The sequence below is a fragment of the Chenopodium album genome, chromosome 2 (genome assembly GCF_948465745.1).
Source record: "Chenopodium album chromosome 2, dcCheAlbu1.1, whole genome shotgun sequence".
Lineage (NCBI taxonomy): Eukaryota > Viridiplantae > Streptophyta > Magnoliopsida > Caryophyllales > Amaranthaceae > Chenopodium > Chenopodium album.
This window is the reverse complement of record NC_137835.1, coordinates 13,763,034-13,779,268: the sequence shown is the minus strand read 5'-3', so window position 1 is coordinate 13,779,268 and position 16,235 is coordinate 13,763,034. Positions and strand designations below refer to the sequence as shown.

The window sequence follows — 16,235 nt, the reverse complement described above, 5'->3', positions numbered from 1 at the left end:
GTGAGTAATTGGTGTGATTTATTTACAGCTGAAGAGAAGAAAATAGACATTGCTCAGCAATTCAAAGAAATTTCAAATGAAATGAAGGAGGTTGGTGAATGATTCTATGATGTGCCATTTTGCCACTGTTACAATGTTTAGTACTATACTAATGATCTCTTCAAAAATTATTTGCAGACATTGAAGAAATAAACATGGTATTGGAGCTAACTAGTCTTGTTTCGCGCCCAGGCTCTCTACACAGATTGAATAGTGATTTCTGATCCGAACTATAGTTGATATTGTATTATAATGTCGGGCATCTCTGTTCGATTTGACTGGGATCATGAAATGTGTTTGACATCATGTTTCAAATAAATACAAAGTGAATAGTAGTGAAATGTTGCGTATTTTGGTATATATTTGACGCCAAATATTTGGAGTCAATTTTTAAAGTGGATCAAATAAAGAAATTAGTATACTGTTTATAATTTGTGTAGTCTATAATTTGTACTCGTATGTCTATACTTTTTAATTGCCTGCCAGACCCCTTATATTCTTACTAAACTCTTATTTACTTTCTATGATTTGTATTTCCTTTATATGTATACCCTTCATTTTAATCATTTTTTGATGGGTTGATTAATATACTAATGAGGAAGGAAGAGAATTGGAGGGGAGAGAAATGGAGAGGTGGAGTATCTTTCATTTGGATAACAAATGAGGAAGAAACGGAATTAGAGGGGAGAGAAATGCAGTGATTAAATTGTAGGAAATTGATCCTCTAACAATAGAGAGATTTAAAACGAAAATTCACCCTTCTTTCCTCCCTTTTTTTCCTTTCCATTTCTTTATTCAATCACATTATAAGCGTATGATTAATAGTTTTAAAATAAGAAAACTTGGTATCAAGAATCATTTATTTTTAATAATCCTAGTTTTGGATTATTATTTATACTTTGAAATTTATACATGTATGGACATATATGTAATTGTTAAAAAAAATAGGAAAAATTAAATTTAAATCTAGTCTCACACACTAATCACATCCCATACAATCCTCCCCTAGTTCCCTTCCTCTACTTTGAAAATCTCCCCCTTCCCTTACCTATCCTGTTAAAACAACCCTCCTTCCCAAATCACCGAATCTGCCCTTTCCCTTCTCGCGCCTCCGAAGGGTACCAAGCTACCTTACCAAGCTGCCAACTTGGAGGTTCTTTTGGGTTGGGGAGAGGGGGTAGGTTTCGGTTGTTAGGGAAGGGAGGGGGTGTGTTTTCCGAGGTGGAGAAGGAGAGGGGGGCAGTTTTGTAGGTTGGGGAAAGAGGGGCGCTTTTTGAGGTTGAGCAGGGGAGGGAGGGTTTCTCCGGGAGGGGAGGAGCTTTTTATTTTTTATTTTTTTGGACTAAACACGGCTTAACACGTGTCAAGTAACATGATATAATAGGTTGTTGATTGGTTTGAAATTATTAGAAGAATACACACTTTAAAATTAAGATTGTTTCAGAATAATCAAAAGTTGAGGTTATTTAAAACATTATTGACCAAAGTTGGGATTATTAGACCAACTTTTACTGTGAAATGCATATGGAGTACTATTACTATTCTATCCAATATATTTTGTGTTTGATTTCTTATATTTACAATAAAAAAAAAAAAAAAAAAAAAAAAAAAAAAAAAAAAAAAAAAAAAAAAAGCAAGGTACTTCGTATTTCTTACAAAATGCCTTGTAATATGAATGGTGAAATACATACGGTGTACAATCTAAAACCCTCAAACGAGAGTATTAGAAGAAGAAAAGTGGTGAAGGGGTTTAACACATCGCTCTAATGGCTGCTCTTTCCAGAAACTCTTCTCGAACTCTCCTTCGCTTCAGTCTTCATCAATGGCGGTCCTTCACTACTACGTCTCCTGCACATCCATCTCATCTTCTTCCTTCTCTCTCCGCCCGCTCTCTTCCATTTCTCAACTCGGTTCTCTCTCTTCTTACATTTCCATCATTTCTTAATTTTGGATTTCCAAATTCAATTTTTCGTATTGATTTTGATTGTATTTGTGTAGGTTCGAGATCAGAAATTCAATACTTTCGGATTCTATGAAAGATTTTTCTGCACTGCTTCTTCGTCGTCTTCACCAAGTGGTGGCTCTTCTTCTGCTGCTGCTGCTGCTGCGAAGAACTCCGAAGTGAAGAATTCAAATGGTGATAAATCGAATGATGGAGGTAACTCTCAAGGTTCACAACAATCTGGTGATGCTGGAAAATCTGTTCGAGGATCGGTAATTTTGATTCGTTATTTCATTTGATTGTGTTTTTAGTGATCTGGAAATTCTTCTGATAATGTGAAATTCAATTGCTTGTATTGTTTGCGTTTAATCTTATATTAATTTCAGATGATTAATTCCGGTTAGAATGTTCGCGAATTTTCATAAATTTTGAGGGTATTGATCATTGATGCTACATAATTCTAGCCAATCAAATAGATTTGTTAGTTTTTGCCTTGATTTTAGAATGAGAGTAAATATGAACTTCGATTTATCCTAGACATTCGATTATGATTTTGAGTTTTAAAAACTCATCAAATCAGAAATTATCTTTACATATCATTGCTTAAGATCTTAGTTCATGAAGGAGGTTATCAGATTTATTTTAATGTCAACGAGTGTTTTTTTAAGTATGTTATTAAAGATTATATTAGTGAAAGATTGGTTTTAAAGACGGTGATAAGGAAGTGTGAAGTTATTTTTGGATGGAGCGATTAATAATTAACACGAAGTACTAACCGAGTTTTCCAGTATTATGCTTGAAAACTGATTTCAATTTTCAGCTGTTTTGTATGGGTATCACCGTATCAGGACATGTAAGCATGTTCAATGGGCTATATTTTGTTTTAGAATTCCATGTAGAGTAACCGTTGCTTAATTATCTGGTCATTCCTGATTACTGATGGATGGCTGTTATGTTGGTTATGTGCAGCCTGTTTCATGGATGAGCTTGTTTTTGTTACTTATTACGGGAGCTGGGATCGTTTACTACTATGACAATGAAAAGAAGCGGCATATTGAAGGTAGATTACTATGGTGAGTTTTTATATGAGTGTTTGGGCTAGCTTTTAGAAGTGGAATGTGACTATAATACTCTTGGGGTGAGTGTTTGAGCTTTGAATGAGTAATTTGGCATGATTAAGATAGTGAAGTGCGGAGCTTTCAGATTGAGACAGAGATAATTATAAAGTGTAGGTCAAATGGAGTTTCTTATTTTCAGAGTTCATATCAATGATATCAAATAGGTCTAGCTTTGTCTATAGTTTTATTTGCTACCTATAAAATCATTTGTGCAAGGATCGGTCTACCAAGATTATATTAAGAGTGTCTTATCGTGCATTTTTGGAGTTATTTCAATGACGTTTGCCAGATAGAACACCTGTTAAGCTTATCATAATAAAACTACTCATTTTACACTACAATGAAATGGATGTTCTCTTTTGACCTTGGCTTCGGAGGCCTTCAATTCAAGTTGTAGGAATATTATTAAGTGTACAGTTGACATGTTCATTTAGACCGGCAGAGCCCATCTGCTTTGACATGATTTATCTGACTGTGCTGCCCTAGATACTAAATTGAATTCATACGAAATGTTATAGATATCGTTTAAGTGTGTTTTAAGTTAAACGATTTTTCTCAACGCTGTTTTAAACAACCTATCAGTAAGTGTGGTTTGAGTTGCTATACTGAAGATATACTCCTAATTACACCTTGCTTTTCTATCAGATTTGTTTTGATTTTTTTTTGCCTAGTTGTGTAAAAGACTGAAAATTTCTTTCTTTCCTTCCTTAGAAAACTGGCCAATGTCTTCAGCCTATCTTTCACTTTAACAATATTCAAATCAATGATATTCCTATTTTGACCTGCCTGCAGAAATAAGCAATGCATCAAATGCGGTGAGACAGGGACCATCTGTGGGACAGGCAGCTATTGGGGGCCCATTCAACCTTGTCAATCATGAAGGGAAAAAGGTGACTGAAAGAGATTTTCTTGGTAAATGGACAGTGTTGTATTTTGGCTTTACTCATTGCCCAGATATTTGCCCCGATGAGCTCCAAAAACTAGCTTCTGCTGTTGATAAGATAAGTAAGTTGCTGCAGTTTTGTTGAACTAATTTAATTACATTGTGCATGCTTGCTTTTCTGATGAAATTGCAACTGATATTAATGCAATGGAAGTGCTGCTGCCTTTTACCTTGAGCTACTGTTTGATAATATTGCTATTAGTTGCTAATCTTGCTATCAGTACATGTTTGGTAAAAGAATGCTTGGAATTGGTAGTATTTATCATGCTTAGCAGTTAGCTTACATGAAAGAATTACATGGTATATATGCAGTGTTTATTGTTTCAATTTTATATTTACAATTGACAAAAACGGGTTTTCCCCGTGCCTGGACCCTTCTTCCTCTGTTTTATTTTTTATTTGTGGGACGTTGGCGAAAAGGGATGATCTTCTTGGTTCTGTGCTAGTATTGTAAACTCTCTGTGTTTCTGTTTAAGTGGCTATCCAGAAATGGGGAAATCTCATAATGGGAATCTTCAATAGAATATGATACTTTATTCAGGATATTGTCCCTCCATCTCTAATTACTTGCCCCAACTTCTTGTTTAAATGCCTATATATATATATTTTAATCATTTTCTCCATTAGTTTTATGGTGAGTTTTTCTTTCTACATTTAAATTTTGGTTCCTAAAACTCACTCATCCTTTTTAACTGTACTTATTTCTCATGGAGTAAATTAATTGAGACCAAGGGAGGCAGGGAGCCATGGTGTATTCCTGTATATGCTTAGACCACGAATTGAGTTTGTTTGTGACTTTGCGCCAACATTTATTGTTCTTGTGCAGAAGAAAAATCAGGAATTGAGATTTTGCCAGTTTTCATCTCTGTTGATCCTGAAAGAGACACTGTTGAACAAGTCAGTGAGTATGTGAAAGGTACAGATCAAAATCTTCTATCATTTTCTGGGCATATGTCTTTTTTAAGGGAAAGAAAAAATAAATTCTCAGGGTCTTCTTGATTTCAGAGATAATATTATGCATTTGCCATAGCATGAGGTGTAAAGTTTACTGTTGTTGGTGGCCCTGATTTCTGTGTTGCTCACACCACCTTCTCATTGTTCTAAGTATGGAAATCGTTATTGCTTATTAAAACATACACGCATGGTAGTACCTTGTCTCATTTCTTTTTTTTTTTTTTTGTTTCACCTGGATTAATTGCAGAGTTCCACCCGAAATTGATTGGATTAACTGGTGATCCAGAAGAGGTTCGGAAAGTTGCTCGTGCATACAGAGTATATTACATGAAGACAACAGAGGAAGGCTCAGATTATCTTGTTGACCACTCTATAGTCATGTATGTATTAATTCCTTGCTTTAATGCATCTCTCTAGAGTCTAGGCTCACTTTTCTTCTTTTTGATTAATTCATCATAGGATTAAGGGGGCATTTCCCAAATTTATACTCATGTTTATATTTAGGGATGTCAAGGATCCTAGCCGAGCTCAATTGAGCTTTCAATTTGTCTATTCGAGCTTGACTGGTTTAGGTGTTTGTTGTTTAAGCTCGTCTCACGAATAGCTTCTATAAATTTGAGCTGGAGCTGTTGGGCTCAAGCCAAGATAAATCACAATTAAACTGGAATTAGCTAGTCTGAATGGTAGTTGCCTTGGTAGCAACATGTCTCAGTGACGAAATATTACAGTACTAAGCGTATAACAAAGTAAATTTCAATTACCATTATGCTTAATTCTTCTTCAAGTGCTTGTTCATCAATTGCAATCTAATTGAATGAAAATGGTAGGAATGCTGTTATATGATTTACATTAATCTTGATTTTCGTTGTTGCTATAAGCTATTAAGGCATTGTTGTATTTTGCAGGTACTTGATGAGCCCAGACATGAAGTTTGTGAAATTCTTTGGAAAGAATAATGATGTTGATGGACTTACCAATGGTATGATTAAAGAGATAAAGCAGTACAAGAAATAGGCAACTATCAAGGAATTTATTCATTCTGCAAATAATATTTACAAAATTTGAGGCATTTGTTCATCTCGGATAACATTCACTTTTCTGCGGTCTGGAAAAATTTACTGAATTTTTTGATGTGGAATCGGCATTATGCAACTTACCTTTAAAATCATAAAGTAGTTATATGGCTTTTTAGCTTTGCACAAACTTTCCGGCTTCTTGCCTCCTAATAAATCTTCCTTGTGTAATTGTGGTACAAATGTTGAGCAGGATAATTTCTGATGGGTATGAATCTTGGTTTACAAATTCAAATGTGATCCTAGGCAGTAAGTTTCGCACAAGAATTGGGAATATCTTTGCTCCTAAAGAATCAAGTGCTTGTTTGATTCCTAGGAATGGATAGGAAGTTGGTTAAAAAATTAAAAAAAGAAGTCATGCACTACCTCCAACTTGAAGGTATGTAGTAGTAATAAATGTAGTTAAGGACACTCACTCTCTTCTTGATCTGATTGTGAGCCATTGCTTTGCCTTTTAATTTCGGAGAATAGTGGTGGATCTTAGACATGTTGCTTTGGAGGGCTTGCTGGCGCTGCTGTGGGGACGGTGTTTGGGCTTGATTTGATGCGGCAGTTTGTGATTGTTGAAACAAATCTTTCCATTTAGTACAAATTTGAAGTTCGGGATCACCCTTGCAAAGGATCGTAGTTATAAGATCTGTAGATATAGTTCCATAAATCCATTGCTTGACTATGGAGTCAAGGCGTAACCACAAGGAATTGGAAATGTCAGTGGGACAGGAAATTGACGGGTCAATGTGGTCTAAGACATTGAATGCATGGCAGTGAACTTCAAAGAGCTCAACCCAATTCGAATATTGCACCTTTTCCCAATGGAGGATTAACGAAATCGCATTCTTGATATTACTAACAAAAAAAAAGCTATGTGATATTCCGTTACTGGCGGTGGAGGAGGCAGTGGTGGTGTCATTTCTCCGTCTTTGGTGGGAAGTGGTGCGTACAAGCAAGAAAAATTAAAAAAAATAAAAATCAACATACCCGCACAAGATTCGTACAACTTCGAAGTTAAATACTAACATTCAAGGATTTGCGGCAACTCAACACAAACAACAAAACACGCCAAACCAAATATGGTAGAAATGAGTTAGTTATATTTCTGTTATTTCTAGGAAAATTTAACAACAAAAAACCAATCTTTGCCCCATTCTCCCAAAATAGACCAACCTTTAAATCTTCCCAAAATAGACAGAAGTTTGCATTTTTTCTCCCAAAATGAACCCCAAATGACCAGTAACCTATACAACCGGTCATATTTATAATTTCCCTTTAATTATCTTTTTTTTTTTAATTGAAAACCTTTAATTATTTTTTACATATTAACAAAATAATTAAAAAAAAAAACAGAGACCACTCTCTCCTCACAGCCAGCCACCTCTCCTCCACCTTTTTGGCCACCTCTCCCCTCCCCCTTCACGGCTTTACCTCCCAATTCCGACCATCCCCTTTCTAGCCACCACTCCCTCTCCCCTTTCCACTACATTTTTCGACTATACCCCGCTCCCCATGAAACCCCCAAACCAACAATCCCTAAATCGAACAAATTAAAGTGAAAAATTGATGGTAAAAAGAAAGAAGAATTGGAAGATTGGAAAATTAAGGGTGTCGGTGGGGTGGGTTTGGATCTTGGTGGTGGTGAGAGGATGGTTATGGAAGGTTTCGGGTGGTGGATTTTTTGATCTTGGTGTTAGTGGGGTGGGTTGGTATGGTGGTTTTGGTGGTTTGTATGGTGTTTTCAGTGGGTTAGTATGGTGGGTTATGTGTTTTTACTGGGTTGGTATGGTGGTTTCGATATTTTTGGTGGGTTGGTTGGTGGTTTCGGATGGGTTGGTTTAGTGGTTTCGTTGGTTGGTATGGTGATTTGGTGGTTGGTATGGTGATTTCGGTGGTTTGGTGGTTTCTATGGTGGCTGTTGTTGGTATTGTACATAGGTGGTGGTGACGTGGTGTAGAGGGGTGGAAGTGATGGTGGTGAAGGTTAAGAGGGTGGCTGGTTGGGAGTGGGACTGACAGTGGGAAAGGATGAATTTGGGTTTTTTTTTTTTTTTCTTTCTTTTTTTTTTTGGTAAAAATTAGCAAAAATTAAAATAAAAAAAAAAGTTGACCAATGATATTATGACAAGTGGTTTTTTACCTGGTATAATAGGTAGGGTGACCTACTTAGTTCATTTTGGGAGAAAAAATGTAAATTTCTATCTACTTTGGGAAGATTTAAAGGTTGGTTCATTTTTAGAGAATGAGACAAAGGTTGGTTTGTTGGTAAATTTTCCTTATTTCTATTTCAATTGTTAGTGATTTTTAGCTGGCATTTTGGCTGTAATAGAGAGTTAGAGGGTAATGATGTCATAGTCACTGGTATAACTACTTGTAACAAACTTTATTTACAACTAATGAAATATCTGCCTACAACTTCTCTCTCTAAACTTCCTTTCTTCTATCTTTCTCTCTCTACAAATCTGGGTTTGTCCGCCATTGGAGAAGCTTCGAGCTACTCCCTTATCATTGGTATCAGAGCCTTCCTTACTGTTTTCTTCGATAAGTGATTCTGGTGCCTCCGCCTGTTACAAGGAGAGTTGGTGCCATGGAAGCTCAGCTCAAAAACTTGGAGAAGCGATTGGATAATCAAAACTCCAAAATCGAGCAAAAATTCGAGGAAATGTTGAAGCTGATGCAATTAATTCATGCTGAGAAGGTTAATGTTGCTTCTTCTTCGTCAGAGCCTTCTTCTCCTTCATCTTCTTTGAACGACAGCTTTGGCAGGTCCAATTTAACTAGGGCCTTAGGTATGAATCCTAAACTTGAATTTCTTAAGTTCAATGGAAGTAATCCTCGAATTTGGGTCAAGAAATGTGGTAAATACTTCAGTTTATGCAAAATAGCTGATGAACACAAAGTTGATTTAGCTTCTATGATTAATAAGGCAGAGAGTTAGATGATGAACTATCTTTCTGTTAAAAGATCTGTCTTAGTTGATTGGAATGATTTTGTTGTTGATTTGTATGCAAGATTTAGAAATAATTCTGCATTGGATGTTGTGGAACAATTTAATAGGCTGCAGCAATCTGGTTCGATTGAAGAATATATTGATGATTTTGTGAACCTTAGATTTGTTATGTTGATGAATAATCATGTTCTTCCTGATTCCTATATTTTAGATAGCTTTATAGGAGGCCTTAAACCCACAGTCAAACCTTTTGTCAAAGCTTTTAAACCTTCAACTATAGCTTTTGCTATTGATTTTGCTAGGTTGCAGTAGGAATCCTTGAGTTCTTCAGCTCAGGTTTTTAAGCAGTATAAGTATTCTTTTGCTAGTAGTTAGGCAACACAGTCCTTTGTTCCCTTAGCCAATACTAAACCACCTATATTACCTACACCTCAGTCCACTTCAAACACCTCTAAACACAAACCACCCTCAAAACCTTTTAAACACATTCCTGCTGATGCTAGGCAAGAGAAGATTGCTAAAGGACTTTTTTATTATTGTGATGAGCCTTATAATAGGGAGCATAAGTGTGCTTTCAAGGAACCACAACTTTTTACATTAGAAATTCCTATTATAGTGTACCTTTAAATGAGGTTGAGGTGGAGTTGGAGTCTGACAGTGAATCATAACCTCAGAATTCTGTCAATGCTTTGGCTGGAAATCAGTCATTCCAGACTATGAGAGTTAACGGGATGGTAGGTGGCAAAGACTTGCATATCCTTATAGATTCAGGTTGCACACACAACTTTGTTGACGTGAATATGGTTACCAAGTTGGGTTGTAGCTTGGAACAAATTCCTTTTCAATCTGTTTCTGTGGCTGATGGCAATCATATACCTTGTACACATATGTGCAAAGGGTTTTCTTGGATGATGCAAGGCCATAAGTTTGATGCTGATGTGTTACTTATTCCTTTAGGCAGTTGTGATATGGTGTTGGGAATCCAATGGCTTAAATTGCTAGGTCCTATACATTGGGATTTTCAAAAGTTGAAGATGGAGTTTGATATTAAGGGTGGCCATGTGGAGCTTAAAGGATTGCCATCTAAGAATCTTTCTGTGGTGGAGGGGAACTCTGGGTCTAAGTTCAGGAACTCTGCATTCCAACTATGTTTGATGCATGTTTCTGAGCCTTGTTCTGTGTTGGATGAGGGGGTTTAAGTGTGTTTTGCAGTGGATTGATCTGAATTCAGTATTTTAAAGCAGCAATATGCTATGGTTTTTGCTGAACCTACTGAATCACCTCCAAGCAGGGGAGTATTTGACCATCCATTCCTCTCATGCCTGGGAGTCTCCAGCAAATATTAGACCATATAGATATCAATTAAAGCAAATGGATATTATTGAACAGCTTGTGCAAGAGATGCTGGATAGAGGGATTATGTAGACAAACTCTAGCCCTTTTGCTTCTATTGTTGTCCTTGTGGGAAAGAAGGATGGTACATGGAGGTTATGTGTAGACTACAGGGAACTAAACAACAGAACAGTGAAGAATAAGTTTCCTATTCCAGTAATTGATGAATTGATTGATGAATTGGCTAGAGCTATTGTCTTCAGTAAACTTGATATCAGATGAGAGTGAGTGAATCTGATGTTTTCAAGACAACATTCAAGACTCATACTGGTCATTATGAATTCTTGGTGATGCCTTTTGGATTGACTAATGCTCCTACTTCATTTCAAGGGTGGATGAATCATGTTTTCAGGCCTCTTTTCAGGAAATGTGTTTTAGTCTTCTTTGATGACATTTTGGTTTACAGTAAGCCCTTGTAAGATCACTGGAAGCATTTATCTGAAGTTTTTCAATTAATGAAGCAGAATTTTATGTTTGCCAAGGAAAGTAAGTGCATCTTTGCTACACATAGAGTTGGGTATTTGGGGCATTTTATCACTGAGAGGGGAGTAGAAACTGACCCTAAAAAGGTGGCAGCTGTGAGGAGTTGGCCTGTTCAAGCAAATGCTAAGGAGTTGAGGAGTTTCTTGGGTCTTACAGGCTATTACAGAAAGTTTATCAAAGGATATGCAGTCTTGAGCAGGCCCTTAACTGATCAGCTTAAGAAAAATGGGTTTCATTGGAATGAACAAGCTCAGTTGGCTTTTGGGTCTTTGAAGGAAGCTTTAATAACTGCACCAATGTTGGCTATTCCAGATTTTAATAGCAGTTCTTGTTGGAGACTGATGCTTCTAAAACTGGAATAGGGGCAGTTCTCATGCAGGATGGATACCCTTTAGCATATATTAACAGGTCCCTGGGACCGAAATGGCAGAAATTGTCTATATATGACAAGGAGTTACTGGCCATTGTTTTTGCAGTGCAAAAGTGGGAACAATATTTGGTGGGAGCACATTTTGTGATCAAAACTGATCAGAAGAACTTGAAATGGTTGTTACAACAAAAGATTTCAACACCCTTTCAAGTTTCAACAGTTTTGGTTGTCGAAGTTAATGGGATTTGATTATGAAATACACTACAAGAGTGGCAAGGACAATGTGGCTACTGATGCTCTATCTTAGGTGTCTTGGTTCTGAAATCCTTATTATGGGCATTTCAGTGGTGGACTCTAATTTGGAGTCTTTGCTTACAACTAGTTATCGACTTGATGACAATTATGCCTCAATTATTCAGCAATATAATTGCAGAATCAAGTTGTGATTCCTGATTTCCAGTGTAATGGGAAGCTGCTAACAAGGAAAGGTAAAATTGTGGTGGGTCTTGAATAAGATCCTTTCTTGGCACCATGAGTCCCCTGAGAGTGATCATGGGGGAAGGGAATGAACTAACTTTGAAAAGAATTAAGCATTTGTTTTACTGAAAAGGCTTGACTAGGGATGTTAGTCATTTTGTAAGACGCTGTGTGGTTTGTCAAGCTGCCAAGTATGACACCTCAGCACCCTGGTCATCTACAACCCTTACCTATTCCAGAAGAAGTTTGGCTAGACATTTCTATGGATTTTATAACTGAACTGCCTAAGTCTGCTAGGTTTGAGGTGATCTTTGTGGTTGTGGATAGATTTAGTAAATATGCTCATTTCATGGCCTTAGCCCATCCTTTTACTACTACTACTATTCAAGTAGCACAGTGTTACTTAGATAATGTGTTTAAACTCCATTGTTGGCCTAGGTCTATAGTGAGTGAGAAGGATTCTGTTTTCCTTAGCCAATTCTAGAAGGATTTGTTCTCTTTGCATGGAACTAAACTTTTGTTGTCTACTACCTATCATCCCCAAACAGATGGTCAAACAGAGGTGGTGAATAGGTGTTTGGAAGGCTATTTGAGATGCATGACAAGTGATAATCCTAAGGAATGGCATAAGTGGTTACCACTTGCTGAGTGGTGGTATAATACCCATTTCCACTCAGCAACTCAATTGACTCCCTATGAAGTGGTGTACAATCAACCACCCCCTTTACACTTTCCCTATTTACCAGGGGAAGTTAGCAATGATGAGGTTGACAGAAGTCTACAGAGGAGGGAGCATATGATCAGGGAGTTGAAAGCTCATCTACTCAAGGCTCAGAATAGAATGAAGGTTTAGGTAGATAGACATAGATCTGAGAGAACATTTCAGGTGGGAGACTGGGTGTGGTTGAAGCTGCAAGTATATAGGCAGAATACAGTTCATAGAAGGGTGAATCACAAGTTGTCTCATTAGTTCTATGGTCCCTTTCAGGTGATTGCAGTGGTAGGGAAGGTGGCTTACATACTCAAGTTACCAGCTGATGCAAAAATTCATGATGTCTTTCATGTCTCTCAGCTGAAACTTTTTTGGTAGCACACATTCCAGTTGCTTTTTAGGGACAAGAGGCTGGGCATGAGACTATACAACCTGAAGCTATCCTTGAAAGAAGAATGGTTAAGTCCCAAAATCATGCAGTTGTTCAGTTTTTGGTTCAGTGGGCTGGATTTCCTAGTTATGAAGCAACTTGGGAGTTGGCTGAGTTGTTTGAACAACACTTCCCTGACTTTCTGGTTTCTCAGACTTGAGGTCAAGTCTTTTTGAACAGGGAAAGCTATGATATGGTAGAAACTAGTTAGTTATATTTCTGTTATTTCTATTTCAATTGTTAGTGATTTTTAGCTGGCATTTTGGCTGTAATAGAAAGTTAGTGGGTAATGACGTCATAGTCCACTAGTATAACTACTTGTAACAAACTTTATTTCATTGACAATTAATGAAATATTTGCCAACAACTTCTCTCTCTAAACTTCCTCTTTTCTATCTTTCACTCTCTACAAATTTGGGCTTATCCGCCATTGGAGAAGCTTTGAGCTCCTCCCTTAGAAAAACAACATGCTGCCACAACACATAGCGCACACACCAACAGCAACAAGGCACCACACACACTCGCAACACACGAGCACTACACATCGCACTCACACCTCAACACCACACACCGCACAACACACGTTGTACGACCCTCCTAACGCACCACAAAACGCACACACACTGTACGCACACAGTACCGCAACACAACAGCACCATCAACTCAACCCGAACTAGCACACCGTTCAGTTATTAAATTAGGCTCATCCCTTTTCTATTTTATCAACATAATTGCTGGTTATGATCTTCGTATAAACCTAGTAATTAGCATAGTTCAAACTTTTAAATCCTACACTTATTACACTGACTATTCGAGTAAATTAGATCAACTATAAGCCGTAGATTGTGAAATTGATATGATGATTACAAAAAGAAACAAGAAATTACCTCAGATGCTGTTCAATGGGAGAACGTTGAGTGCGCTTTAATGGAGAACTGAGAGATGGGATTAGCTCAGTCCATTAAATAATTAAAAATTCTATGGAAAAATTGTCAAAAATAAAAGATATGTGTTCTCCAAAAATAAAACAACCTTTCATTTCTCGTCAAAAAAAAAAAAAAAAAAAAAAAAAAAAACTTTCATTATCAATGTATAATCTATATACTATATACTAAAGTAATCACCAGAGGGACACTTGGCATGATTTTGTGAAAAAATTTCCCTCCAAAATGCTTACTTTTTTTTTAAAAAAAAATTCTATTAAAAATAATTGCATTTCTTTTAATAAATTCTTTTAAAAGATAGACATTAATAAATTCAATTTTTTTTAAAAAAAAAAGGAAAAATGGAAAAGAAAAATCCAACCTTTGCACTTTTTCCTCTTAAAAATCCAACTTTCATTTTATTCTTAAAAAAATCCAACCTTTATACCCCTCCTTCTCAAACAGATCCATTTTACCTTTAACCTGTTAAACAGGTTAAAAAGATATATATATTTTTTCTTTAATTCTCTCAATTTCTTTTCTCACTCCTCCTCTTTCTCTCTCCTCTCTCCTAAAAAGCAGAATCAACCTAACTACTCACCATTACCACCCGTACGCCACCAACACCACCAGAACATCGTACCACCAGTGCACCGCCAGAACACCACCAACACAAGCCAACCACTCTCTCACCACCACAACCCATCCCGCATAACCACTCTCACCACCACCATGACACGAAATCCCACCATAACCACCCCAAACAACTCGCACCAACACCATAACTTGTAACCTAGTCACCACCACCAAAATTTGAAACCCAAACTCACTCAATTCGCAGCGCAAACTCGCACCAACACCACTCAAGAATTTTTACACTCAATTGAATTTGGTTTGCGTTTACAGTTAATTTGAAGTAGTTGGAGAAATATACACTCGATTGAAGATCTTGAATGAAAATTTTGTTTGGGTTATATGAAGAATTTGCGTTTGAATTTGTATTGATTTTCAATTGTTTTTGGGATTTTGCTATATTGTTTCTGTGAATGCTTAGGATTATGGTGCTATAATGGATTAGGGTGATGTCGTGATGGTCGTTGTTTGGTGATTGCGAGTGGCGAATTGGTGATTACGGCTGGAGAATTGGTGATGAGGTTGAGATGGGTCGGTGCTGCTGTTGAAGGTTTAGGGTGGTGGTGATGGTGGTTGTATGGTATTGTGGGCAGTGCGTGCGATTGTTTGGGTTGAGCAAGGAACTGTAGCGGTTTGGAGTTGGTGGCTGGGTGGTTTGGAGTTGGTGGTTGCGGTTTGCGGGGATGGTGAAATGGAGGATAGAAACAGAGTTGGGCGGTGCTACGAGCTGGGTATGGCCGGAAAAGCAGGGTCGCTGGATAGGGAGGGTAAGGGGAAGATGTTGGAAAGGGAGGTGGTGAGGAATGGTGGCCGAATTAATTGAGGGTGGTGAGTATGGTGGCTGGAAAATCTGATTTTTTTTTTATTTTTTTAATTAGTTTTGTTTTTAATAATTAAAAAAATTGACCTATTAATAGCTGACACGTGGCATCTAACTTAAAACAACCGGTCATCAACAAGTAATGGACCTTTTAAAGAAGAAAGGGTATAAAGGTTGGATTGTTTAGGGATAAAATCAAGGTTGGATTTTTAGGAAGAAAAAGTGCAAATGTTGGATTTTTCTTTTCCATTTTTCCTAAAAAAAAGTGTTGCAAAAGTAATTTAATTTTATTTAACTATATTTCAATTAACTATTATTATTATTAATAATTTATCATACTTTATAAATCCGTGCATTGCACGAGGCCAAAAACTATTAATACTAAAGTAATAACCGTTGACATCATTCTATTTTAAAAATAGACACATGTCATGTTGTTATTAAAAATTTTCCCTCCAAAGCTGTAAATGATATCATCATTTTCTGATTTTTATTTTAATTTATTAAAATTCTGGTTAATTACATTATTATTAGTATCAAATTCTGAAAAATGGTTTATTCTCGTCAATAATAACAATTTTATTTTTCATCATTTAATTTTTCTATGAGCTCTATTTTTTAAAAAAAAATTATTGATGTTTTATTTATTTTAGGAATGTTTTTATTTTTAATTTTGTATAAAAAAATGGTTAATTTTTAAATTACCACCCTCAAATGTAACCATTTTTAAACTAACCACCCGTTTAATTTTTTATTTTAAATTACCACCCCTTAAATTAAATAAATGCTCAGATTACCACCCATTTCAAAAATCCGGTGGATTTTCCGTCTGTAAGCCCAACCTAACACTTATTTTGACCCTTATGACTGTTTTTTTCCTCTATTTTTTTCTTTTTAAAAACGCTCTCTATACTTTAATTCACATTGCCTTCACCAAATTCTACCAAATTTCAAAGAGAAAAATGTGAATTGAAGTTAGGAGAGCG

At 36.5% G+C, this 16,235-nt stretch overlaps 1 protein-coding gene across 1 annotated transcript; it reads left to right on the top strand.

Moving 5' to 3' along the window:
* Positions 1 to 1,763: 1,763 nt before the first annotated feature.
* On the top strand, positions 1,764 to 6,199 carry LOC145583318 (cytochrome c oxidase assembly factor HCC1-like). Its single transcript, XM_081640550.1, has 7 exons — positions 1,764 to 1,949; positions 2,038 to 2,253; positions 2,951 to 3,041; positions 3,892 to 4,104; positions 4,869 to 4,958; positions 5,244 to 5,376; positions 5,902 to 6,199. The coding sequence occupies exons 1-7, from the start codon at positions 1,806 to 1,808 to the stop codon at positions 6,008 to 6,010; spliced, it is 996 nt and encodes a 331-aa protein (XP_081496676.1). The 5' UTR covers positions 1,764 to 1,805; the 3' UTR covers positions 6,011 to 6,199.
* The last annotated feature ends 10,036 nt before the right edge of the window (positions 6,200 to 16,235 follow it).

Bases quoted from the DNA above. Each gene is read 5' to 3' on its own strand.
- LOC145583318 (XM_081640550.1), top strand. From the start codon at position 1,806: ATGGCTGCTCTTTCCAGAAACTCTTCTCGAACTCTCCTTCGCTTCAGT. The intron at 2,254-2,950 runs GTAATTTTGATT...GGTTATGTGCAG, and splicing joins GAAAATCTGTTCGAGGATCG to CCTGTTTCATGGATGAGCTT. The intron at 4,105-4,868 runs GTAAGTTGCTGC...GTTCTTGTGCAG, and splicing joins TTCTGCTGTTGATAAGATAA to AAGAAAAATCAGGAATTGAG.